The sequence below is a fragment of the Harpegnathos saltator genome, unplaced genomic scaffold (genome assembly GCF_003227715.2).
Source record: "Harpegnathos saltator strain DR-91 unplaced genomic scaffold, Hsal_v8.6 scaffold33, whole genome shotgun sequence".
Classification (NCBI taxonomy): domain Eukaryota; kingdom Metazoa; phylum Arthropoda; class Insecta; order Hymenoptera; family Formicidae; genus Harpegnathos; species Harpegnathos saltator.
Genome location: NW_020230128.1, coordinates 471348 through 496653, shown reverse-complemented (window position 1 = coordinate 496653; position 25306 = coordinate 471348). Strand labels below are relative to the sequence as shown.

Sequence of the window (25306 nt, the reverse complement as noted above, 5' to 3'; positions counted from 1 at the left end):
AAGACCGTATCAGAGTACGGATTGGGATTGAGTATTGGATTGAAATTCAAGAAATTAGGGCCAAGTTTACTATATTTGAGATTATTTTCTTATTTCCAATTGATCAAATTTCAATCCAATCTCAATCTCAATCCATAGTCTGATACGGTTCTTGCGCTCGTCGACGGCGATTTTGCCGCTTGTTAAAGGCGACTGTGCGATTGCAAGCTCCTCTTCGTTACTTTCGATTGATTTTATTGGCAATAAAATCAATGTTTGGGCTCGTTGGAAAGGATTTTGCGGCGGTAAAAAGGGAACAGCGAGAGAGGGCGCAGCGTGGGGGTAGGTGCAAGCTGTCGCTCACGGGGGCGACGCGTGGATTATTCGCTTTCCTGGCGGTAGACATTGCGCAATTGAAATCTACGTCGGTGGTCACACGTGAGCACGATCGTTTGCGGCAACAAGGGTGGACACGATGGAGACACAAAGAGAAAGAGAGAGAGAGAGAGAGAGAGAGAGAGAGAGAGAGACAAAAGGCGGGTGGAAGAGAAAGGGCGGGGGGTTCACGTTCGTGTTCGAAATGTACCCGTTGATTTCAAGTACGCGAGCGACCGCGGAGCGTCCACCTGGCCAACCCTCTCTATGGACTCTTCGAATTAATCGTGTCGCAAGTTTACTTTTGCTTTCAAATTCAATCTTACGTTCCGCTGCTCACTGCGCGCCGCGCGCCGGCTCGCCGAGTTAACGAGAAACCCCATTTTCGTTTTCATGTAGCACTGTGCAATTCCAATCGAGCGGCAATGGCATGTCGGAGCTCGGAGCTTTCACGAACGCGCTTTGTTTTACCATGACAGATATTTTATTCCATTAAATTTACTCGTTTAAGAAATTAAATTTGAAAGTTGAAAAGTTACTCTCTCCCTCTCTCTCTCTCTCTCTTCCTTTATTTATATTTCGTGATATTTTTGTCGAAAGAAGAAGAAATCGATTATAGACATTAAAATATTTATATAAACTTTATATACCAGCTAGGCCGATTCGATCGTGGGACGTATTCCATATTGAAAGGCATCGCACGATGGTAAATTCAGCTGCATAAATAGAATGTTAATGATAGCCAACAGATATTCGACACGAATTGACTACTTCGATAACTCATTGAATGCTTTCAGGAGCAAACTTCGCCGCATTTTTTTGCTTCCTCATGTGCACTAAACGCTGCATTTTTCAATAATTTTGTATATATTGTTTTGGTTATCGGCATATGTAATTTTAATACTTTTCACTATATGTAAGTTTGATTGATTCATTACATTAGTCATCTCAATTTTATGTATACCAAAGAATGTTTACCCGTAGAGCGTCAAATAAATAAATAAATAAATAAATATTTTCATGCGATATTTGTATCTCTCTCTCTCTCTCTCTCTCTCTCTCTCTCTCTCTCTCTATCTCTCTCGCAACGCTTGAATAAATGGTATTCCCAGAATTGGGTGTCTCGCCGAAAATTTCCGTAGTTTATACAGACGAGATAAGCAATCTCTTCGGCAGCTACGAACGCTTCTTGCGCGACGGGAGAGCATCTGACACACAGATTAGGCTAAGCGCGCGCGAAATTGTCTCGCAACGATATGCAAATCGTGGCATAAATGCTAATTGTAATTGCCCATGAAATGAATTCAAGGGTCCCCTGCCGGCGAAGGGATCGCTTCGTAGCTTTAGCACCGACCTTTGTCCTCCGAGTCCGCCCGGAATATTGAGCGGCAAAACTTACATACAAAAATGTATGTTGCTTCAAAGTTTCGTGTTTAGTTTGCTCGTTCGCTTCGCGCCGACGGAGCAAACTTTTACGCACGGCACGTGTTTTGTTCGTCTTGCACATACATACAAAAAAGATAATTTCGCCGAGAAGTTTCCGGAAGGAATTACTCTCTGGTTGGTGAACCTCGCAACGAGGCCACGTTCTCTCCATCGCGAACATTCGAAGCGGCTAATCGCCGCGGAGGAAACTAAAACGATCTCGCGTGGACGCGATCGCGGAGGCTCGGGTTTTACGGCGAGCGAAATGGAATGATGGGGTTACACACGCTAATTCGTTTAGCGGTGTGTACTGCTAACGCTAATGGGACGCGCGGTGGCTCAGGCTCAGTTTTCGAACGAAACTCAATAACTCGCGGCACAAAGCTCTCGGATGACCATTCTTCTGGCAAAAACTACGCAATCAAGGGCTTTGAAGTCAACTCAACCGGCGGCGCGCGGCACGCATCGTTACGCGCTACACGCGCGAATCTCTTCACTCGCGACGATGTGCGAATTTACCTCGCGAAATTGCACGGGGATTAAGATCTCCAGATCCGGCACGTACTTGCCGTCAGACAAGTCGGAGAACCATGTCGCTGACAGTTTGTAAATGATCTAGTTTACGCCGCGGGAAAGTGAGAGATAGAGGGTAGGTGCGGCGGGCTCGTATTCCAAAGTGCGGCTGAAGGGGAAATGACGGTCGGAAGAAAGGGGTGGTGAGAGAGACGGAGAGGCAGAGACAGAAAGAGAGGCAAGGAGGGAGGAGAGAGAGAGAGAGAGAGAGAGAGAGAGGGAATATAAGGAAGAGCAAGAGAGATCGGGAGCAAGGACAAAAGGGGTCTTGTTGACTATTCATTTTCATAGTGACAGAGAGCAAACTTTCGGGTCGCTTACACCCACGAGCGAGCTGCGGCCATTAAAACCGGTACAAATCGGGTATTCTCGGGCGTGCTCAGCCGTTATGAACACGCATTTGTTGCGTTCCGCTGGGCAATGAAGTCAGATGGACGACGGTCGCGCGGAGCGGACGAGCCTGCGATGCGAATCGCGGGCGACGAGCGCGCGTGCAGTTCGCTGGTATAAATTTCCCGCTAACGAATACGTATATATCGCCGGGGACGCTTTTGACCAGCGTTTGATGAACACCGGACCCGCCTTCTCCCGCTCTCCCGGACGAAGGACAAACCGATGGACGGCTTGACATTTGCATACGATGAACCCGCACGGGCGTTAACTGCTCGGGGACGCGGAACGAACTACAAGTCACCTGGTACCAGTAATTGAAATGAGGGTAACTTTGAAAAGGGGTTGTGTGTGTGTGTGTGTGTGCGTGTCACACGCGCGAACAAACGAGGAGGTCGAAAGTTCTTTCGGCGACGGACTACACATTCGTGTGATATTAAGCGCGATATTAATGACAAACTGTGTCTCTCTCTCTCTCTCTCTCTCTCTCTCTCTCTCTCTCTCCCTCTCTCTTTCACAACAATACCGTTCGCAGCCGCGCGGAGGAAGAATCGTTGTTTCATATATATTTATATCTCGAACGAGTGAATGCGATTTGGTCGTACTCGACGAGAAGAGAGCGATTTTCCACATGATTGCAGGTTGTTAACGAAAATCGACGGTGTTTAATTGCACGATGCACGGCGGGGAGCGTGCTTCCATGGAGGAGGACAAGAAAAATTCGTCGTCAGGCTCGAGTGAAACACGGTTAATAAGTGGCGCGCCCAGCGGAGCATGCGGGGCGGAAGGGGGCGCGCACGGGGCTGAAATGCCCCTTGAAAGTACGGACTATGAAAGCGGAATGAGACCGGGCGGGCGGTACAACCGGGCAAGTTCGGCGCGACGGGGATGGGGACGGGAAGTTTAATTAAATATCACGCGACATATTATGGGAGGTGGGATACGCGTATGGTGTCGATGGCAAGTAACGTCGGGAACACGCCGCGAGAGCGAAAAGTTCGCACGAACGAGCGAACGAGGCGAGTAGTAACAGCCGCGCTGGCAGATAATGGAGGGTGGTGAGCCGACATTTCAGAACGCGTCATCGGTACTTTTCTATAAAGCTGCCGGTTTGAACATTCCTTTCGGCCAACCCTGTCGCGCGCGCCTCTTTCACTCTCGCAGCTGCTGATTCGATTCTTCTCTTCTGGAGAAGAAGCGGCGTGACGGCTTGTCTTCGACCCGTTTGCATCGCAGCTCTAAATACGCAACTAACTTCGGAAATCGGTGACGTTCAACTGACTGAATCGGCCTGTATCACCGCGCATTAACCCTCTTGCGGTTCTATTTACTGGCAGAAATGAGTATCGAAATGGTTAAATTTCTTCTGCGGAGGAAAATATTTACTTTCATGTTTGATAATAGTTTCCGAACGTGCTGATTTCAAATTTCAGATTGTTGTTGCAAAATTCAAAATGGCGGATTAGTACTTGAAAGTAGTATAAAGGCCATCGCAAATACAAAATACACATGCATAGCATAACTGCATATATACGTAGCATAAGGCCATCTCGACCAATGAGCATCTAGTATAGAGTAGCCATATTGATTTACATAACATAACATAAATATAAGCATAACATATGCATGGCAAACGAAAAATTCCATAAGAACGAAATTTCTATGCATCGAGTCTATGCACATCTAATCAAATGCCAGATGTAATGTCTCACCGAAAGTTCGAGGAGAACACTATTAACACTTTTTTACATTATTCATATATTTTTAAATTATACAATAAAACTAATATTTACTATAATAATAAATACTGTAATAAATTGATATTAACACTAAGGATTTACAAATATTACCTGAGCATAATAATAATCCTTTGTTCTGCTGGCAATGCTCTCCAATTTTTTTTTGCAGATGAGGCCGCAATAAGTCTACTAATATACAAAAAGTAGAAACATTCATCCGAGTATATTTAAAAAACATTATTGCATCTTCTTTTAACTCTTGAAAGAGATGTTCGAAATCATCAAATTGTAGTCGACCATATATATCGGTCGTACTCATAATCGTTTTTTATTTTGTTTGTGCTACGTTTTAAAATTTTATAACACGCTGCAATATACATATAATTGTCCATGTCCATTATTATTAAGCGAATATTATTATTAAGAGATTAAGCAAAATCTCTCGGCAACTTCTCCTGGCTGCCCACAAATTTCAAATTTGACATATATCATTAATATTTAGGTTAGAAGTATATTCTTGAATAATACTTATTGTCCCTCAGTTCTCATTGGTCAAGCTTTATGCTATACCCATTTGTGTAAGTTGTATATCTTTCTTATGCTTATGTTATGTTGTTTGTGTTCCATGCATTTTGCGTGCGATGGCCTTAAATCTATCTTATCCCAGGTCAGACTCGGGTCTAACCGCAAGCCGGTTAACGTACATCATTGGCGAAAAGTGAACGTTGTCGTATTATTCCGCGGTTGGTGACAAGCGAACGTCATGGCTCGCGGAATATTCCGCGAGTGATAAGCGACAATCATTATGTGCGAATTATTCCGCTTGCGGGTGCAAATGAGTAATAACACAACGCCTCGTTCTGCGGAGATTCAGCCTGGAACCTATCGCGAGCCGATCGCGCGGATGGCGAAATTAATTTTCAACGTCATGAGGGAACGGATTGAATCCCTCTCTCTCTCTCTCTCTCTCCCTCGGTAGTCGCTGTGGAATAACAACACGCAAAGTATAAGCTCGACGGAAGAGTCACGTTGCGATAACAAGAGAGTATTCGGGAGCAACGCGGCTCGAAAGGTCGCGTCGTCCTTTATCGCAGCGAAAGGAGAAGCGAAGCTCAAGCTTCTCCGCTGCGCTGACTCCTGCGCCGCATCCACTCGCGAATTAAAAGCCCATGAATATGGTAAGGACGCAGATTCGGCCGGTGTTTACTCGGGATCAGTGTTACACGGCAATCTGCATAGTGGAGTGTCGGAATACTCGCGTCGGTGACGCGCGACGAGGGGGTTGCTCGTGCGAATCAGCTCGAGAGATCGTATCGTACACGCAAGGCGAGCGTGTCGGTTAATCACGACCCGCGTGACATTCCTTCCCGAGGATACGCTCCGGCAGGAATCTCATCCGAAACTCTCGTTAGCGTCCTTCCCTTCGGGAGGGAAGCCCCGCGCGCCTCCTGGGCCGCTAACAAAATACGTACACGAGGAATTCCGCTCGCGCGTTCACGATTGCGAGCGACGACGTCGCGACGATCTCGCGATCAGCGAGAATCATCATCCACCGTGAGAAAGAGACAATCTCCCCCCTCCCCTCCCCATTTCGCTGCGCTTTCGCCGGTTAATCCGTTAGCCGCTCGCGACCAAGCTGTGCGTACCGTTCGATTATCGAGGGTAACTCCCCTTCCACCCTTCCTCGCCCGGGCGCTAACTGAGTTGTTACCTCGATAATTCGTACGTCGTAGTATCGGCCGTAGTAACACCGTGGGTCTCGCGCCGCGTTAATTTGCGGCTTGGCATGAGAATTTCCGCCTAACTAAATTATCCCGAAACTTATCCCGGCCGGCACCGCTATTACTAATCTATCAGAGTCGGAGCGTCTCGTTGGTATTAAAACGCCGCTACTGGGACCACGCTGTACGCTTCGGTACATCACTCTTCCGAGTCCGAGTGATCACTCTTCCCAGCCGTCTCGACGTCTCGATGTCGAGATGTCACCGCTCGACAACGGAAAATAGTACAAATGTGTTTTAATCGAGCTACCTTGCGGATGCAACATTCGTCAATCCGATGGAGCCAAGAGATATGCTACGTCGAAACTCTCCGAACTCGCTCTTCACGGACTCGCGAAGAAACGCACGAATATTTGCGCAAGGGATGCGGAAGAGTTGTTTATTCGGTAAATAAACCACGAGTCCTTCCGCTCCTCGGAATAACAAGGCGCTCCGTCTCGGCCGTGACGTGTACGCGGCTGAAGCGGGATTACACCCTCGCATTATTTCGCCCGATGTCGGCTCGAGAGCTGCGTCTGATCTCACCTGTGTAAGGTCGACAGTAGTTGCGATTCGCCCTGCTGTAAGTCGCCGGCAAGGACGACTCCGCTCCCGGCTCCACGTACGCTTTACTCTTGCTGTCCCTGGGATCGCTGTATTGTTCCACAACCTCGACTTCCGCCTGCGAACAGAACAGCGGATCGTTTCCTTCCGTTTCTGACCGTCTGAAAGACGTTCGGCCCGACGTGGTGTGCGTGCGCGCACTCGTGCTCGCGATCGATCCGAGCGTTCCCATTAAGGCTCGCGTAATTCTCGTTCCCGATGTATCGCGCATAACATCGCCGTGAAACGACATGCGCCGGAATATGCGCTGTTATTGGTCTGCCTGCGAGCCCCGTAGTGACAATACTAATTCGGTAGCGCGCCTTCTCTCGCACAGCGTCCTCGCGCGAGGACGTTAGACTTTGCTCCTCGGGGCAATGCCTTCGGGGAGGGTTATCTCGTCGGAAACTGCCTTCGCTTAGGTGTACGCGCGCGAGGAACGTTAACCGCTGTCGTTTCCTGCTCCTGAATGCAACCAATTGCGGTAATACCTCGGCTGAGGTCTCGAAGGGCGCGCACGCCTCTCCAGCCGTTCCCTAAATGATGATCGTTATTTCGAGAGAAAACAACGACTCACCTCGGCGATATGTATGTGTGCGTGTGCGTGTGTGTGTGTGTGTGTGTGTGTGTGTCCGGTGGATTAAAAGCGCAGCGGCCGAATCATCAGTCCGAGATGACTGGCAAATATTAATATCCCGTCGGCGTTGAGTCGGGGGGTTAAGCCGCTTGCGAAACGTAAACGGAATATTCCTGAACGCGACGCAACATGCCGCGAATTACGCGATACATTCGTCCCGAGGTTACAATCTCCATCCGAGGAAAAACGAGCGGGAAGAGATAAATTCCCCTCGACTAAATTCAATCGGCCGTCAGAGCGGGCAAAAGGGCTTTCCGTCGTATTTCCTGCGGAAGGAGCTCGGCCCTACTGCGATTACGTGAGTAATCGAGTACTTTGGCGATATTAACAATCGCAAAGATAATAAAAGTAATAACGACGTCCCGGCGACGGCGGCGGCGGCGATGGCGGCGGCGACGGCGGCGGCGGCGGCGGCGACGGCGGTGACGGCGGTAAACGGAGAAATGCAGATCTGCAAATGAGGGAGAAAAGCCGATATCGATGAGAGCGTCTTAGCTCGCTTTCTCGCTCGGAATCTCTCGTCCGCAGTTATATGGACGATACAGTGAAAAGAAGGAACGGAAGGAGAAGAAGGTAGCACCGAGCAAGCGCGAGAAACATCCCGGCGATGCGCGACGGACGAGAAGACGACGGCGGGGAAGACAAGTAGCCTTAAATTGAAAGAGCCCAAAATTGGAATTCTCCTGCCAAAGTTGGGCGCCCTGTGCCTCCAGGGGCTGTTTCGACGACGAAGTCGATTGCTCTCGACTACCTTACCTCGCCGTCTCGCGCTCTCTTTCTCTCCCCGTCCTCGCTCCTCGCGATCCCCCCTTCGTCGTCCGGATAAATTCGTGGATGTTTATACGGAAATTACAGGGGCGACTCGCAGATACGAAGCCGCTCGATCGGTTGCCGCAAATCTGATGATGAGCGAGCGAGGCTGATTCGATTTTTTGCCAATGCAACGTACTCGTCATCCGCATGCTCGCGCGGATGCTCGCGAAAATGCTCGAGCAAAAAATTGTTTGGATTTCATTCTCATGAAGCATAAGGCTGAAAATAGGATGCCTTAAAAAGGGATGCCTCATTATTATCACATCAGACCTCGAGGCCTGGATCTTTTAGGGATACCTTAGATTTTACGAAATAAGGCTTTGACAGGAAAAGCTGAGAAGGGCCTTAGAAGGATTTTTTAGGGATGTCTTAGATCTAATAAATAAGGCTTTGATAGGGAAAATTGAGAGAGGCCTTAGAAGGATCTTTTAAGGACGCTTTAGATGTGCAAAATCAAGTTTTGTTATAGAAATTTAATAAGATCTGAAACGTGTAATAAAAATGTCATAGTTTAGTATCGTTTTAGTAGGTACACTCTATCTGGTTTTTTCTAAAGATTTTTTAATTATATCTCGATTAATAACAAATTTTATTAGTTTTATGAGTTGCCATATTCATTAGTCATATTCATTAGTTTCTTCCAAGGATTTTTCTAGTATTGCCTTCGTTTTGAAATGCAGCAAACTTTAATAAAAGCAGTAGCAAGATTTTTATTTATAATAAAAATGCTATATTTTATTGTAAATTATGTTATATTTTTAGAATAAAAAATTCTTGTTGTACACTAACAAGATTATAAAGAAATAAAGAAATTACAGTGTAAATTTCTTGGAATGAAAAGAACGAATATTTTTATACAAGCAATAATAAAAATATTTTTTTATAAGGCTCTATTAATATTGCCTTATAAAATCCTGTTGATATTATCTTATAAGGACCTGTTAAATCATTTGTTACACATCTTGTAGGGTCCTTGTTTTCCTATCCTTACTAGGGCCCGATTAATGTTAGAGAAAATTAATCAAGCCTTTACCAGAGCCCTTAATTAATTTTTCTACTCGGGTGATTACGCGGGAATATCGATGCGAAACGCCAGTGAGGAGTTGAATCGACGAATTTGACAAGCGACGTTGGGAAAACACATAATATGAACGACAAAAGCGGGCTAGACAAAACGTTAAGGCAAAGACCGCTCTGCTGGCGCAAAAACTTGAGGAGTATGGAAGGAGAACAATACGCCCAAGGGGTGGGGAAAAGAAAATAGGCGAGAAAAGGGGGCCAACGGGAAAGGAATGGATTTTGTTAAATAACTCATTTATCCAAACCGTTCGATGTGGCTGAGAAATTCTTTCCTCCGGGTTCCGCGATACGAAGCGTGTTTTCTAAAATTTTCCGGCCGAGCGCGGTGTGACCGTCCCGAGTGACAATGGGCGAGTGACTTTTACGCATTCGATGCATTCCGGACGTGCGATGTTTCCGACGTTTTCCCCGTGGAGCGAAATGCGTCGCGACGGAAGGCGGGAAAGGTGATTTTTGGACGATCTGATCATCGTCGCGCGTCTGAAAACTTTTTCATTTTGTTTGATAACAGATAAGTTTATCGAATTCCGAGTTCTCATGCCAAAAGAGACAATAAACAATAAATATAAATCATTCTGAATTGACAGAATTTTGTCCTCTGTGCGCGGATCATTTAATCCCGCTGCGATGTACATTTTCAATTAAATGAACAGTTACGAGTCAATGTAACATTCGATATAATTTTGAAATCTTCACGGAAAAAATTCAGCTCAGATGATAAAAAGATATGATACGCGAAAGGAAGATACGCGTAGGGGAACACTCTTGACATTCTGTTTACGCGCGAAAAATAGCCATGTCCATCCAGAACAATGCCGTCGAATGTAAATGACACCGATGCAACTCACAACGGTTTATGCTCATCATTAATGCCGTTCGATTTATCGAGGGATTTGATCCGATTATTTGGCCACTGCGTTATAATTGAGCATAATTATCACACGGTCTAATCGCCCTTTACCGCATTTACCGGCCCTTGATGACGCATCACGATCAATCTTTGTGGCCTTATCGTACTCCGTTAATGATCGTTTGGGGAGAACTACATCGCGATTACGTGAAACGGCTGGGATTTTATATTTCGCGCGCCTCTTTCCTGTGCGGAGCTCAACGCGACGAGCGAATGCGGGAAGAAAAATTCATCACTATCGAAGGAGCGCCGAGAGCACCGAAATGTCCTCTCGAGACATAAATATTAATGTTCGTCACGTCCTTGCAAACTGTCGAGCCGTATTAATGGCGAATAGCGCGATACGGCTTATAACATAAATAACGGCGTTACACAGAACGGCACTTCGGTCTCCGGAGAAAACGTCACGTCGCCGACGTCGATCGCTCTTAATTTCGAGCGGAACAAGTCGGTGCTTCCCAGCACAGCGTATCCACCGTAATATATAATGCGTCGTTAATAATATGCAGATAGCGGCGTTAAGAGCGAGGGGAGAGGAAGAAGCTGCGAGAAGAGCGAACAATGCGAGATAAGAAGCGCGTGAAAGAGCGCATTTTAGCGAGTGAGGAGTATCAATCAATCTCTCACTCCCAGGCGAGGAACATCGCACAAAGGACTCGCCGTCGACTTCGCTCACGCAGCCAATCTCTTTTTTACGAAATTCTAAGCGTCACGCAGTCGGACTTCCCTCTGCAACGTCGACAATTAATGATTCCCGCTTTTCGACGTAATTTCTACGCGCCGTGAGTTAATCGCTACTTCGGTGAATTCGGCTCCGCTACAAATGGCGATGACTCCCCCTCCCACCCTCTTCCCCGGCATTCCGCTGATGCTTCGCGTTGTCTCGAGCGCGGCCCCGGCAGAATAAAAATCGCGCTTCTTCGTCGTTCTCAGACTCGACGGAGAGAATCGAGATCGAAGTTCCACAAATCGAATCGGTGCGAAATAGCAAGGAGATCCGCGATTGCACCGGTGAATTCTCGACAGGCGGCCTTAGACAAAGTTTCGCGCACCAGAGGCCCTTTGTTACAGTGATAAATGCGAGCGACACCGGTACCCGATCTCACGCATAAAATAAAGCGCTGAAGTATTAAGTAAGGCTTACGAGCGGGACTCATAACGATTCACCCTCTCGAGTCAAGTGGCACCCGCTTTCCGTCTTTGTCACACTCCCTCTCCGCTTCGCCGCGACGCTCGACGCACTTTCCGCCGGGGTGACAACGAGGCGAAAGAAACTTTTGTTCGGTACACTCAGGTGTCGGCCCCTCCCTCACCCGCGCGACGTTTCTTCCTCTTTCTTTCTTCTACGAGCACTCTTGTGAGAATCGCGCGGCATGTCTGTCGCGTTTCCGTTTATTTGCAATCAGGCGTCGAGCTGATGATTGTGATAACATACAGCAACACGGCCAACCCGGCGATGAAAGAAGAAAAGCCGCACGAGTCAAAACGATGCGAAACAAGCGAATGACTAAAATAAACGGTTTTCTTTATGATCCTGGTAGAGGCATGTCCTTAAAAAGATATTCCCGCTGTTCATGATTATAAACGGCAAACCAGAATCGGACTGATCGACAAGTATCTACTCGAAATATCAAACTGTTAAGTAGATTAATATCGCAACAACGCGCACATCGCCGAATATATTCGACCCCGCAGGATGCAACACGCAGGATGCAGGACTGCTACTGTTGGTTGCTTCTTCGTGAGAGAAGCGCATCTCGAGCGCGCTTTTGAAGCAACCGCGGTGTAACGCACCGAGGTGAAGCTATATCTCCACTGGCGAAACGTTTAAGCGCAGCGCTCGAGGCGACCCCGGCCGCGCCAGAAACTGAGTGCCGGAGCAATTATAAGCAACGCCGGAAGTCACCGGTCCCTCCATGCCTTGCCCCAACGACGCTCTCTGTCGTTGTTCCGCTCGCGTCCGTTGTTACCACCTCTCGCACCGCCCTCCTCCGACACCCTTCGCACTTCACCGTCGCTCGCGCGACGCCCTTCGCGCGCTGCCATGCCCAGGGGGTATTTTGTCACCGCTGTAATTATATTTCTCCCTTCGAATGATTCTCCGACCAGTCACGTTGCGAAAATATCAATACTATCGTTAGCCGGCCAAACGACTCGGACCACGCCAGCCACACGGGAAATGATGTTATGCGCGCTGCGGATGTCGAGCGAGACGCGCAACGAGTTGCCTTCGAAACTGATTCGATTAATTGCTATCCGTAAGCGCGCAATATGGAGCCGACGCACCGAAAAGAAGAAAAATTTTAGAACAATCATAAGATGTAATTTTGGAGGATTTTATTCTTATATACAGCCTCAAAAAGATTCCTCTGAGATTAGGAGAAAAATATTATAAACACATTATTCTTAAAGTTAGAGGGGTTTATATGTTATACGAGTATGTATAATGCAAGTCTTACTGATTTTAATATAAATTTCCTCTTACGCACGGATTATTTAATTCTTTCTCAAGAGGATTATTATTTATTTTTACTGTACTTTATTCTTATCGGTTATATTAGTTAATTTGAAAAATTTATCGTAATATATACATTAAAATCAACATATTCCTTTTTACATAAGAGGAAAATTGATTGATGTAAGAAAAAATCCTCTTGAAATAAGAGGAAAACAGTTAGAATAACATCTAATACATTTTAGATGAATGGTTTCCCTTTAATCGCTTTATCGAAAGAGGAATCCTTTTTCTGTAAAAGGCTTCGCTTAGAATATGAGACTATCGGAAAAATCACTTTACAAATGGAATACTTTTTTTTTGGGTGCGTTTCATGCTGATATTAGTATTTTAATCGAATCTCCTAGCCCGAATCACTGTTATATTGTTTATAATTATGATTGCGTGTATATATTACATTTTTTATAAATATGTGAAGGTTATTGCTGGGTTCGCGTTTGCTTCGAAACCGATTTGACGAATTGGTGCCTCTTGATTGGTTTTGATTTGACGTTTCATAAGTACTTCATATCAATGCATCGACGTTTTGTGTTAACATTATTGCGTATTTTAATTCAATTTGTTCTTCCGGTCAAACTAACTGCTTTACATGCATATTACATCTCGATATAAATGTATGAGGGTTATTCGAAGAATTTTGCTTCCTCATGGAGAAATCACAACCCTCTGACCCTTTTGATTCGCTGCACATTGAGAAAGGAAAATATCGATAAAGTTTTTGAGCGCGGGACAAGCTGCGGTGGGAATGTGCGAACGCGTAACGTGGCATGTTTGCTTAACGCAGAATTCATTGAACTGTGAATACAGATAAACGCGCGACTCCGGTGAATAAAATTTTATCATCACCGCAATAACGGCGCGATGCATAAAGCATTACGCCCGGGTTGTGTATACATTACCCGCATTCGCATATTCTTAATTAAAACTTTTGTGTCAGGCGCTGGATATGCGGCGTCGTTTGCCTCGTATACATTTGAATTATGCTAAAAATATACCGCGTGAAGCATTACGTTAATTACGTTAGGATACTGTTAGATTTCATTATATATATATATATATATTTACATGTGCACACGCAAACAGATTTTAATAGCGTAAAATAAATTTGTTTTTCCGAAAAACACTCTCGAGATGGCGCGTTCCAGCTTGACTTATGCTCGCGAGAAACATTAATATGAATATTAATTCCGACGTTAACCGCAAAATTTTTCTAATGCGATATCAAATTGCTCGACACTCACATTCTCCACGGTCGGGCTCGGCAGCATCCATTGCACCGTGGAAGTCGCGGCTGCGGCGCTCGCAGGACGTCTCTTGTTCACGAAATCCACGGGCAGACTGTAATCGTCACACAGCGACACCTGCAAACACAAGCGAAAGAAACGTTGTATATCGGACTCGCTTATTATCATTTCCCATTACTGCGCCGCTCGACGAGAATTTCCTCTCAAACTTTCTCTCTCTCTCTCTCTCTCTCTCTCTCATCGCTCCTCTGTGCTTCCTTAATAGAGTTTTCAAGTTACAAGGGAATGACTCTCGTCAAATGACGCAAACTCCGCTAACTGAAAAACTTTGCCCGCGCTCTTTAAATTCGCATTACAATCACGCGATCAGTTCTCCGAGTTGAATCATTTTCTTTTTTATATTCCGCCATCTATTGTCAGCGAATATTATTCCACGCGCTCGGGGGGGCTGATACCGTCGCGCGCGACAATGATTTACATAGCGCAGCATATTATGATATTGAATTATTACATCATTAGAGCACAGAGCAGGTTCCCCAACGAGGCGGAAACTAAATTATCCTCGTTTAAATCCTCGGCACTAAGCAAACCAGTTGTTACTCCCCCCTGGTAGTTACCCTCGACGCTACCGAGGCACGCACCGCCTTTGCATCGGGCGCAGAAGGTACGTTTGAAATAATGCTGAAAAAGAGTGAAGAACAGCCGGCCGGTGGGACGGGAATTCGCACGGGGGTGGGGTGGGGTGGGGGTGAGGGGGGGGGGAAGCAATCGGCATCAAGCGGCGGAGGATTTCTGCCACTCGACAAATCGCAGGGTAAGCAGCCCGCGTCCCTGCGCCCTCAAATCCCCGCCGACGCTGACTGGACCAGCTCATCAGCGATATTTACCGTCTGTCGGAGGATCGATCTATCGATGCGTGGCGCCTCTCTCGTGCTCTCCCGGCCGGTGCGTGGTGTACACGTGAACGGTGAGCTCCGAACACGGCCTACCGCCTACGTCTGTACATGCATATAAATCGAGACAATCGCGGATCCCCAAGGGCGGCTTATCGCGCCGTAGGCTCGGGGGTGGTTACCGAGTCCACGGGGGTGCGCGTCGCTACCCCCGCCCCGCGCTCGGCGCTCTGCGAAGGGAGTGTCGCTGCCGCGCGGGGACCGCGCATGCAAATGGTCGGCGTTTATTGTGAGAAAAGAGCGCCGTATGAATATATGAAGTGGGAAACAAAATGAGAGAGAGAGGAAGAAACGAGAGGAGGAAAAAAAGAAACGAAAATAGAGATAAACGGCGAGAACGCAGAATGGAACGGGGTCGACCGGCTTTCGCGGGAAAGCGGAAATAGACGCACGCGAGGTACCGGTCGGCCGGTGAAGAAATCGACTTCGCAGCGAACGCTGAAACGCATCGGCTGACTGTAATAAGCCACTTCGGATGACTTAAGCGCGTCGCGCAAATTCCAATTATTTGTCGCCATGTCGCGCGCCAAGTTTGAGTCGTCGCGGTCCGCGCAGTGGAGCGAGAGCGCGCATGGCCGGCCGGCCGACGGCAACGCGACAACCGGGACAGTCGAGCGCGATCGCACTCGTAAGACAGATCGTTATTCGATCGCCGCCGCGGCGTTGAGACATGTAATTGAAGCTAAGCGGTGTAGTTTTACGTACTTGAACGGCTTCCGAGCGAGTTGCACCTGCACCAGACCGAATTAGAATCGCGCGGGTCCGTTAGTACGCGCGCGAGGAAGCCAGATGCGAACTAGGACGGTAAGAGCAAGGCGCAGCAGCGGGAATCCGAGAAAACCGCCAATGTCTGCCGTTGGCGGCAATCGAAGGGATCGCGTTTCACGCTGTCTCGGCTTTTAACTGCGCATACTTCCGTAAAAATTCCGCCGACTCGTCGTACCTCCAGACTCCGATGAGGTATCGGCGAGAACGCCCGGCGAATGTTGACTCTGGGGATATGGAGGGGGCGGACGGGGAGGGCGCATTTTTAACTCCGTATAATTATATTTATATATCCGTAGAGTCCATGTGTTATTCATGAATTTCGCTCTACAATGTGTGACGCGCGCGGCTCGCGTAGCCGCACATCCGATACGGCCATAAATCACGAGGCGCGTAATCCTTAAAGTTTGCCGTAAATAGATTTCCCCGTGATCCCCGGTGTCTCCCCCGGAATGATTTGTTTTCCCGTAAATCTCCGAGGCCGCGTGAATTTTTCCAAGCGTTTATTATCGAGTGAGGTCGAAAGGCGCGCCGAGAGGCTCCTTCCTTCCCTTCCCGTTGCGAGCCGGCACTTGTAAAGCGCCGCGCGCTCGCTGCTGTCCTCGAGGAAAGGAAACGCCGCGCTTTACACACGCGCAAAAAAAAAAAAAAAAAGAAAGAAGGAACGAGCTCGTCGCTGGCTCTCCCGCGGAAGCGCGAGTCCGCGTTTGCCCGCGACCGCGGCACTTTGCGCGGTCCAGATTAAGCCGGAATATTTAGCAAATGTTTCACATAAATCAAAGCGGCGCAATATGTTCGGAGTTGGAAGCGAGGCTATGTAAATTCATGGTAATACCGCTAGCCACCCTGCAGCGAGGAGTTTCGATTCGAGAAGAGCCGAAAGGGGGTAAAGAGCGCATTGGGGGACGAACGAAGAGAGGGAGTCGAACACGATAGCGAGAGCAGAAAGGAGTAGGGAAAGTCCAAACGGAGAAAGAGACAGAGAGAGAGAGGCAGAGAGGGAGAGAGAGAGAGAGAGAGAGAGAGAGAGAGAGAGAGAGAGAGAGAGAGAGAGAGCGAGAGAGATCGAGTGGATGCGAGCGAGAGAAAGAGGGGGAGGACGAGGGCGACGAGCGCGTATTTCATGAACCCCTAAAGCAGCCCTGAGCATTGCGGCGACCGCCACAATCCCATTCATTCTCTTTATGGGCTCCCAAGTATTCGGGAGCAGGCTTGAATAAATCGGAAATTTGCCCCGCGGGGAGCGCTTCGGCCCTTCTCGCGATTTGCCTGCGACTTTCGGCCCGGTCATTCGCGAATCGAAGCATCGAGTGTTTCGTTCCTCGCGACGCAAGCGCGATCGTTAATCTTTGCCTGCTTGTCCGCCAACTACACGAAAAGTTGCGCGCGAATCGGCGAGAGCGGCGGCCTCCTCCGGCTACGTGTGACCCGATAATAACAATAGTAATTTATAAACTTAGCCGTAAGTGGTGTGTGCTTCGGCGGGGCGATTTAATCAATATTCTCGCATAATAGGCGAACGCTTCCGCGTAGTTATGAGGGTGCAGTTCGAGCAGCGCGGTAGTAGAAAGTGATATTAACGATTGTGCACCGGGCTCCGGAATTACGGGAGCGGAATGTTTATCCCGCGAAACTTCGACGTTCCCGCGACACTCCGCCGTTTACGGCTTACGGCCGCTCGTCGAGACTGACCGCGCATTAATTCGCCTCGTTAAATATTTCGCACTCGCCGCGCCGCGCGGAGAAAATGTCGAGCGCTTTCTCGCGCTCTCGTAAATTCGATCTTAATCCTTTCACTGCTGAATTAACTTCCCTTGAGAAAATTATTAAAATATTTGGTAGTCCTACGTTTTTTGGCTCGCTGATTACGAATCTAAAGTCAGATTTGCAAAATTCAAAATGGCGGACTCAGTATAGCGATCATGATGTACAAAATTAAATAAAAATTCCAATTATTATTAAATAATGACCAGGTCGTTATAAGAGCATATGATTCTAGACGATGGAACTCGATCGAGCTGGAAAGAATTTATGTGGGAAAATGTTCAATACTGCATACTTATGCTTACTAGAGATTGAAAGACATTCATTTTTGAGTAAAATAATATTGATAGTATGGATAAGAGATGGAGATACAGAATGAAAAGACTCGGAAAATAGAGCTCAAAAGTGCAAAAAAATCAAATTTCGGCCGTTTTAGAAATATAGAAAATATTTGTTTATGAAAAAGAAATCTAACCTGCAAAAAAATACTGAAAAAATATATGCTTTTGTACAACATCAGAAAAATATTTGGTGAAAATTTCAGACCTCTACATTCAATACTCTCCGAGGAATCGATTTTTCCCTAAGAAAAGCATTTTTTTCAACTTTGATTTGTTACAAGTAATCACAAATGAATAATTGGGTGTAAAAACCTATCGGAGTATGTTGAGCAACTATTCAGTTATCTGGAAAACTCAAATTCGCGATTAGTTCTTCAAAATTATGTGATTTACAGCGCAAAATTGAATGAAGAAAATGCGGGAGAATGAAGAAAAGGCGGGAAGTATACCTCCCACTAACAGTGAAAGGGTTAAGAGAGCTAACAAGCGCAAGAGCGCGCATCACAATGCGCATCTCCCTCAAAGTGTGTCCCGGCAAATTTCGTTCGGTCGTGAACGCTGAAGCGAGCGCACCGCAGCGTCACGACACAATGCGCGCGCGATTATATTCCAAGCACCGTCGAGTCGCGGCGCAGTGCACTGTAGCGGCTGAATTGTACAAACAGATCGATCACGATGACATAATTAGCCCTAACCGGCAAGGGTTATACGACTTGAATAGCTAAGGGTCCTGGTGCTGGATAGAATCCCTAAATGCCTGTCGGCGAGCCGCGCGTCTAACGCTTCGAGAAACCCAGAACCCAGGAACTTCCATTGTGGCTAATGAGAGAGTAGTCACTTCGCGTTTCCCAGCAGCTCGAAAAGAAGCGCCATTACGCGCACACTTGTACACTTACACCGGTTAAACGCTCGCTCTAATTACCCCGTTAACTCGACGACGACGACGACGATCGCCGTGGCTGCATTCTTCGGTGCGAGTCTCGCCATCCGCGAAATCAGAGAGCTACGCTCCTCCGTCTCTCCGGCGCGGCGTCGCGCTGGACAACCAGCCGAACCATAAAGAGCCCCCCATAAAGGGAACTAAAGATCGATGAACGGAGGTAACTATGATTGATGATGAGCGAAAGTACGCGCCGGCGGCGGCACGCAGTCTTCTCTTCGGGGACTCGCCCGTCTCATTTTCCGCGTTACGATGATCTGATTCGCTCTAACGCCGTGAGATAAACACGTTAAACTTTCACGAACTCCGCTCTCCGCCGGAACACGGATAGTGAATTCACCTGGGGCTATCCAGTGCTCTTTCCCGATAGTAATGCACGTCGCGGGCCCGATATCTTCATCGGGTATTTCCCAAACGTGCTCAGCGCTCTCTCTTCTCGCGTCTCCTCTTCTCGCCGTTGCCGTTCATTACGCTAGACGGCGCGGCCGCGGCCGCCCGGCAACGACGAATTGAAAAATCTCTCGGTATCTTCGCGAAGATGACGAAACTTCCGAGGGCGAGCCTCGGAAAGCTTGAACCGCCCCCCCCCCCCCCCGAAATCGCGTGAATGGCCGCGCGTCGGTTGCTGCGCGACGATAAAAGGGGATCCATTGCGCTTTCGGAATTTATCATCGCAAGATCCTCCCGTCGCTTTCCGCTCGCATCTCGCGACACGGGATCTCCTCGAAGTGAAGAAGCATTAACGCGGATCTCGTTTTACGTGGCGATTGATGACTCGATCGATGCCGCGAGGAAAAGTTTTCGACACTCAATGGCCCGACGGTGACACCGATCCGATACGTTTCGTCGCTCGGAGGCACAAACACGCGAGATGTCGTAATTTTACAATTTAAGGGTCGCGAGCCCGCAGCATCTGGCTGTCCTTTCGTCTTCATTTGGAGGGACCCGCGGTCCCTCGGTCCATTCGATGTACTTTGTATCTTCGCCCGCCCTCCTCCCTCCTCCATGATAGAACAGAAACGCCTAGCGAAGGACTGCGGCCCTTTTTGCCGTATCTGCAGCCCTTTGTAGGGTAGCGGAGGGTCCAGCAGGTTGCTCAAAGAGAATGAAACTCGTTCCGAGTCCAAGGAGGAACTCTGAGGACGCTGTAGAACGAGTAGAAACAGGTCCTAGCAATAAGACGGACTAAGGGTCGGCACAACGGTCCCTAATCATTCGCTTTCCTCGCAGACTCGCTTCATCTTTCTTGCCTCATCGAGCTCCTGTTTCTCTTCCCTACATCGTGAATGCCAAGAGAGCTTCTTTACGCGCGCGATATGTGTGTGAGGAGATACGCTTGTGTCCCTAAAAATGCGGTGATATGAAAGCGGAACGTGAGGGTACACGGAGGTTGCGAACGCGCATTAACCACAAAGGAAAGTGGAATTTTACGTGTTTCCTCTCTCGCTTCACGCTTTTTACGCTTTTCACGCTTTTGCGTAATTAAAAGAACACTCTCTGCTCAGAAATCACTTGCGGTTCTCGCGGTTCTCGCGGTAGTTTGTCGTGTTTCGGGGGGTGTTCCTGGAAAAACGCTCCATCAAGTTTCGCGCTCTTGACAATCCGCGAGAGAGCCAGAAGATCCTCTTTCATGACGCTCAATTAGAGCAAGTGCCGCGCCAGGGGCAGAACTTGGAATCTTGAAACTTCGACTTCGTGCCGACATGTCGCCGCCGATAGACAGACTTAGTCGCACACGCAACTTCAAGTGCGCGTGTTAAACGGAGTCGTTAAACTTCTAGCGGGACGAGGTCGGACCACTTAACGTATCGCCGCTCTCCCCGGGGCTCTCCCCTCTGGGTAAAAGTTTAAACAGCACTCGAAATGAAACGCACGGATTCCCCACAATAGAACTTTACGGCTGTGGAAATCGCTCCCCCGGTGCAAAAATAATTAATTTTTCCCGGCAATCAGACTGTCGCGCGTTGAAAACGTCAATTAACCCGACAATACGATTCTCCAAATTCAGGCACTCTCCTTCCCCCTTCGCGCGCATCTTGCGTACAATAAATTACAAGAAATTGAAATTTGAAACTTAATTGAATGAAGAGAGAGACCACTTCGGCAGACACGCCGGGGACTCTCCCGAAATCCAATTTTTTACAAGCTTCACGCGCGATGTTTCGATAAAATGATACAACTTCGTCCAATTGCAAAGCATCATTTACGTCTCCCTGACCCCGTCCGAATGTTTCACGGATTCGGCCGAAAAGTCCGTTTCCAGAATTCGACGCGTCCTCGACGGTGCTTAAAAATGACTGATGCTAAGGTGATTCGAGCGACCCTCCCGCGAGAGATAATCCGGCGCACCCCACGCCGTGGGAAGCTGCAAACAGCGCGGAAGGGTTGCATCGAACCGTCGCGGATACCTGCACGTACGCACACACAGTTTCCAACCCCCGCAGCGCGCGTTCTCACATAGTCGCAGGGAGCGCCGTGATTGTTCCGCCGGTTTCTCTATTGGGATAAACGTCGTCCCCTCCTTATCACCCCTTATCCTATGATGGAAAGGGTCCTCCTCGGTCGCGGGAACGGAACCCCATCGCGCCTAAGGGGCTGCTAATTGATTTTAGAAGTTCCTCCTTGGGACTACCCCCAGCCCGCTGCAACATCATAGAACCCCTTCGACCGAATTTTCCGAAAAGGCGCGGCGGGCGCGCTGCCGTCACGACGAGAAAGCGTCCTGTTTCTAAGTCTAAGTTCCTTTAGACGTCTCTCTGTGAATCGGCGCCGCTCTCGACCACCCTTGTTTCTTGTTAAACGGAGCTCAACGACGACCCTCGACCCTCCTTATCCCGGAACGTTTGGCAGATCGGAGCTTTTCGCTCTCTCTCTCTCTCTCTCTCTCTCTCTCTCTCTCTCTCTCTCTCTCTCTCTCTCTCTGCGTAGCGAATCGCTGTCGGATTTTTGCATGTATCGAAAATCCCGCTATCGCCGGCTGCGACGTTTCACAAGCAGTCATTTCCTCATATTTATCACACACGCGCAATAAATATAATAAATAGATAAAAATAAGTGTAGATAAAAGCCCGTTTTATTTTCTATTGTAACTGACTGTATAATCGAGAAAGCGGTATGCGTTGGAAGATGAACGAGGATAATAAGATGCAGAAACCCGTTATACATCCCGACGACTCGCGTCATGAACTTGTCATAAATGGAGGAAGGGATATATACATATGCTAGTCGTAATCACCGGCGCGGCAACAATGCATCCCTCAAGGCTGAGACTCCCCCATGCCGGTTTTACCCTGCTTCTTCGCTGTAGCGCGCTCGCCGACATTCATTCTCTTTTCTCGGCGGCCTTTGTACGTGTGTGCGTGCGTGCCTACGTTTGTACATACACACACGCGCGCGCGCGTGTGTGTACGACGCGCTCGAACGCCCGCACAATGAGCTTCCGGTTTATTAAAATCCCGCCTACCCAGACTCGCGCGTCACGATCGGCCGTAGACAGCGGTCTAAAACGAATTCGCGCTCCTGCATTTCGCTGCGTGTCTGCTCGAACAATACGTCGTGAAATGTCACGCGACGCGATCTCGTTGCAAAATTTTTTTTCATTATCTCCTTCGCAAAGCCGACGCGCAAACAGAGGCGCAAAGACGCATGAACGGACGCGCGCGCGCGCGCGTGTAATAATCATAGAATCTTCTTTGCGGTCGCGTAACTTCGCGCTTTCTAATTAACCGTGGCGTTACAACGGCGAGTTGCACGTAACGCGCGAGACGCACGCTCGAGATTACGGAATACTGAAAATCCAAGCGCGTGATGTAACGTTTCGCGCGCATTTATGTGCGCCACGCCGCCGTTAACGGAGTCGCTAGTGATTGTTGCACAACGACCGATCCGGGGCTTCCGGCAGAAACTGAAGTCGCTGCCGAGGGACGAGGAAGAAAATGATCCCCTCGCGTTATCACGTCTTCGCACTTGGCCGAGCACGGGCGAGCTAAACCCTTCGGGCTCGCGTCACGCGAAAACACAAACTCGCGCTAAGAAAGCCAACCTCGTTAATAATTCGCGGTACATTTCACGCGCTTCGTTTCCGCCGGCATTAGTCGACGTTGATCTGGATTAGAACGGCTCTGTCGCCGTTAACGACGGTTGACTCTTATCTAAACGAGTCTCCGTCTTTCTCGCTGGGTGAGGAATCACGCGGCCGCCGAGTAAGTCAAATTTAATGCGTGCCTTGAGTCGCACTCGGCGCCGTTCGACCGCGGACATTCACTCGCCATTTGATACGTGCATATATTTCCCTCTAAGATAAACACACCGAAAGATGTGTCCGTTGTTCACAATTTGCAGTAAGCCATTTTTACGGTAAGTAGCTGAATTATTTTCCAGAGAAGCTGTGAAGCGCGCATTCCGTTATCGCTCTCAAAATTTCTCAAAGTGGAATTTTACTCGAAAGATACTGTGACTATCGAGCCACTCGAATTTGAGTGATTTTTGAACGAATCTTCCGTTACGAATCATTCGCTCTAGTTGATGAAAACATTCGCTTATACAGAGTCAGAATTCACCTCAACCTGGAGCGAAAATCTCACTCTTGCGGCTTCGAGTGCTGTTATCTTTAGTTATTTCCACTTTTCACTCATTTTTTAATTGAGATTGCGCTTTGACAAATTTAGAGAGCATCCGTATACTTTGTTATATCCTGCATACTACCAGTTGACATTTAAACAGTTTACAGTTAAAAAAACAGTCCAAACAACGCCGGTCTTCCCTGTCTAGTCCCTATTGAGAGCAGAAGAGACACCGATTTATGGGATGAGGAAGTTACAATTACAGCGCGACTAATTACCGTCCGTTAATTGCGATGTAAAAAGAGCGCGGAACATTGTTTCGCCGAAGAGAAGGACAACATTGCAATATCAACGATGGAAAATATTTGTCGACTCTCGTCCTTGCTTGTTGCTTGTTTGTCTCTGCCGATCGTTCGATAGCAGAAACAGAAGCCGGTGAAATTTCGACTGCAATTTGATGGACGATATCCCCGGGTTTTCGCGTAGCTTAACGCGAAATTGAATATCATCGCTTAGCAATTGACAATCATCCATCTCAGTTAACGCTCCACATTTCACCGAGCACGCTGCAACGTAAATGCTTCCGATATCGCTTAATCTGAGTTTAGCCGGAGTCGCTTTACAGATGATCGCGCCGACGCGACGGTTTACAAACGCGGGAGATTACGGTGATATTTTCTATCCAGCCGCTCGCGCGGGACCAATTTGAGATTGGTAAGCATGACAAACGCTCGCGACGCACCGCAAAATAACGAGGGTTTCTTGAGGATTATGCACAAATGAGTGACATTATTCTGAGGCTTCGCCGGCTACCGCCGCCCGGGAACAGACGGCAAGAATAACACGCTGCTGCTTGAGCACGGGATGAAGGCGAGACTTTCCCTTCCACCCTTCCTCTCTTGATCCCTCATTGTGCTACGACATTAAACCGAACTAGAAACATATTATTGCGCGAATATTATTTCCACGAGTCTACGATATAACGAGGCAGCGGATAACGGTGAAAAATTGCAAGAGCATGCAATTCGAGGTATCTTCTCAAATTGTCTTCAGCTGTCGGTCGAAAGGCTGCTATGAAAATATTTGAAGGCACCACCGCATTTAGCGTGTCGCCGCTCGTCCCTTGCGCTCTTAAAAAATGCAAACGGAAAGCGCGTGATATTTGTCGCGCAATCAGGGTGGAACATTCTTGTCCCACCGCATTAGGCAGATTTCGAGCTATGCGTCAGACTGGCGAGGCAAACACGATCCCGTCGAAATGAACGCGGGCGCGCCGACGAACATTGATTTCCACGTCGCCCCCGACTTTCTCCCCCTCGGCGCGACCGGTCGGCTGGTCTCCCAGGATCGACACGCATCACGCGCGCATACGTGCATAATTAACACGACGTGCCGATCGGCCTAAACGCTGAATTTTGACGTACAAATCCGCAGCAACACGGATCAGGCTAACGACGCCAACGCGCCCCCGAAACTTTTCGGAACTTCGCCGCAACATTGAATGCCTAACGCCGAGTCTGCGGCGGACCGCAGCCACCTCTTCTCAATTATATGTCCCTCTCTCGAAACCGACAACCGCGACCTACACTTCCTCTGCGACTTGCCAAATGCACACGCGTCGATCCCCAAGAGTGCGCATTCGTTCTCTCCCGAATGTCCGCGACCGAATCTCTGCGTCAAATTCAATTTCGATGTCTGCATCGTCAGAATTCGCGACGCATTTTCCTCGATATTTCATACACGCTTGAAGAGACTGAGTTATCAAGTACGAGCGTTGTTTCGATCCGCGATGGTGCTCGTTAAAAGAATCTAGAGAGCTGCGGACACACAGCTCCCTCCCGCCCTCCTTCCCTCCGCGAGGAATGCCCTGCATTGCTCGTGTGCGCCGCGGTCATGCCGAGGATAATCGGGTCCTCGGCGAGAACGGCGTTATCGGCG

General features: G+C 48.3%; 1 protein-coding gene across 2 annotated transcripts in view; it reads right to left on the bottom strand.

The window, feature by feature from the left end:
• Positions 1–25306, bottom strand: part of hwt (SH2 domain-containing adapter heavyweight) — a 153899-nt gene that overhangs the window by 28679 nt on the left and 99914 nt on the right. For both annotated transcript variants that reach the window (XM_025300168.1, XM_025300169.1), the window contains 2 exons: positions 14041–14160; positions 6788–6923 (listed from right to left, as the gene is read on the bottom strand). In XM_025300168.1, the coding sequence (XP_025155953.1) occupies positions 6788–6923; positions 14041–14160 (256 nt within the window). The remainder of the gene's footprint in view (positions 1–6787; positions 6924–14040; positions 14161–25306) is intronic.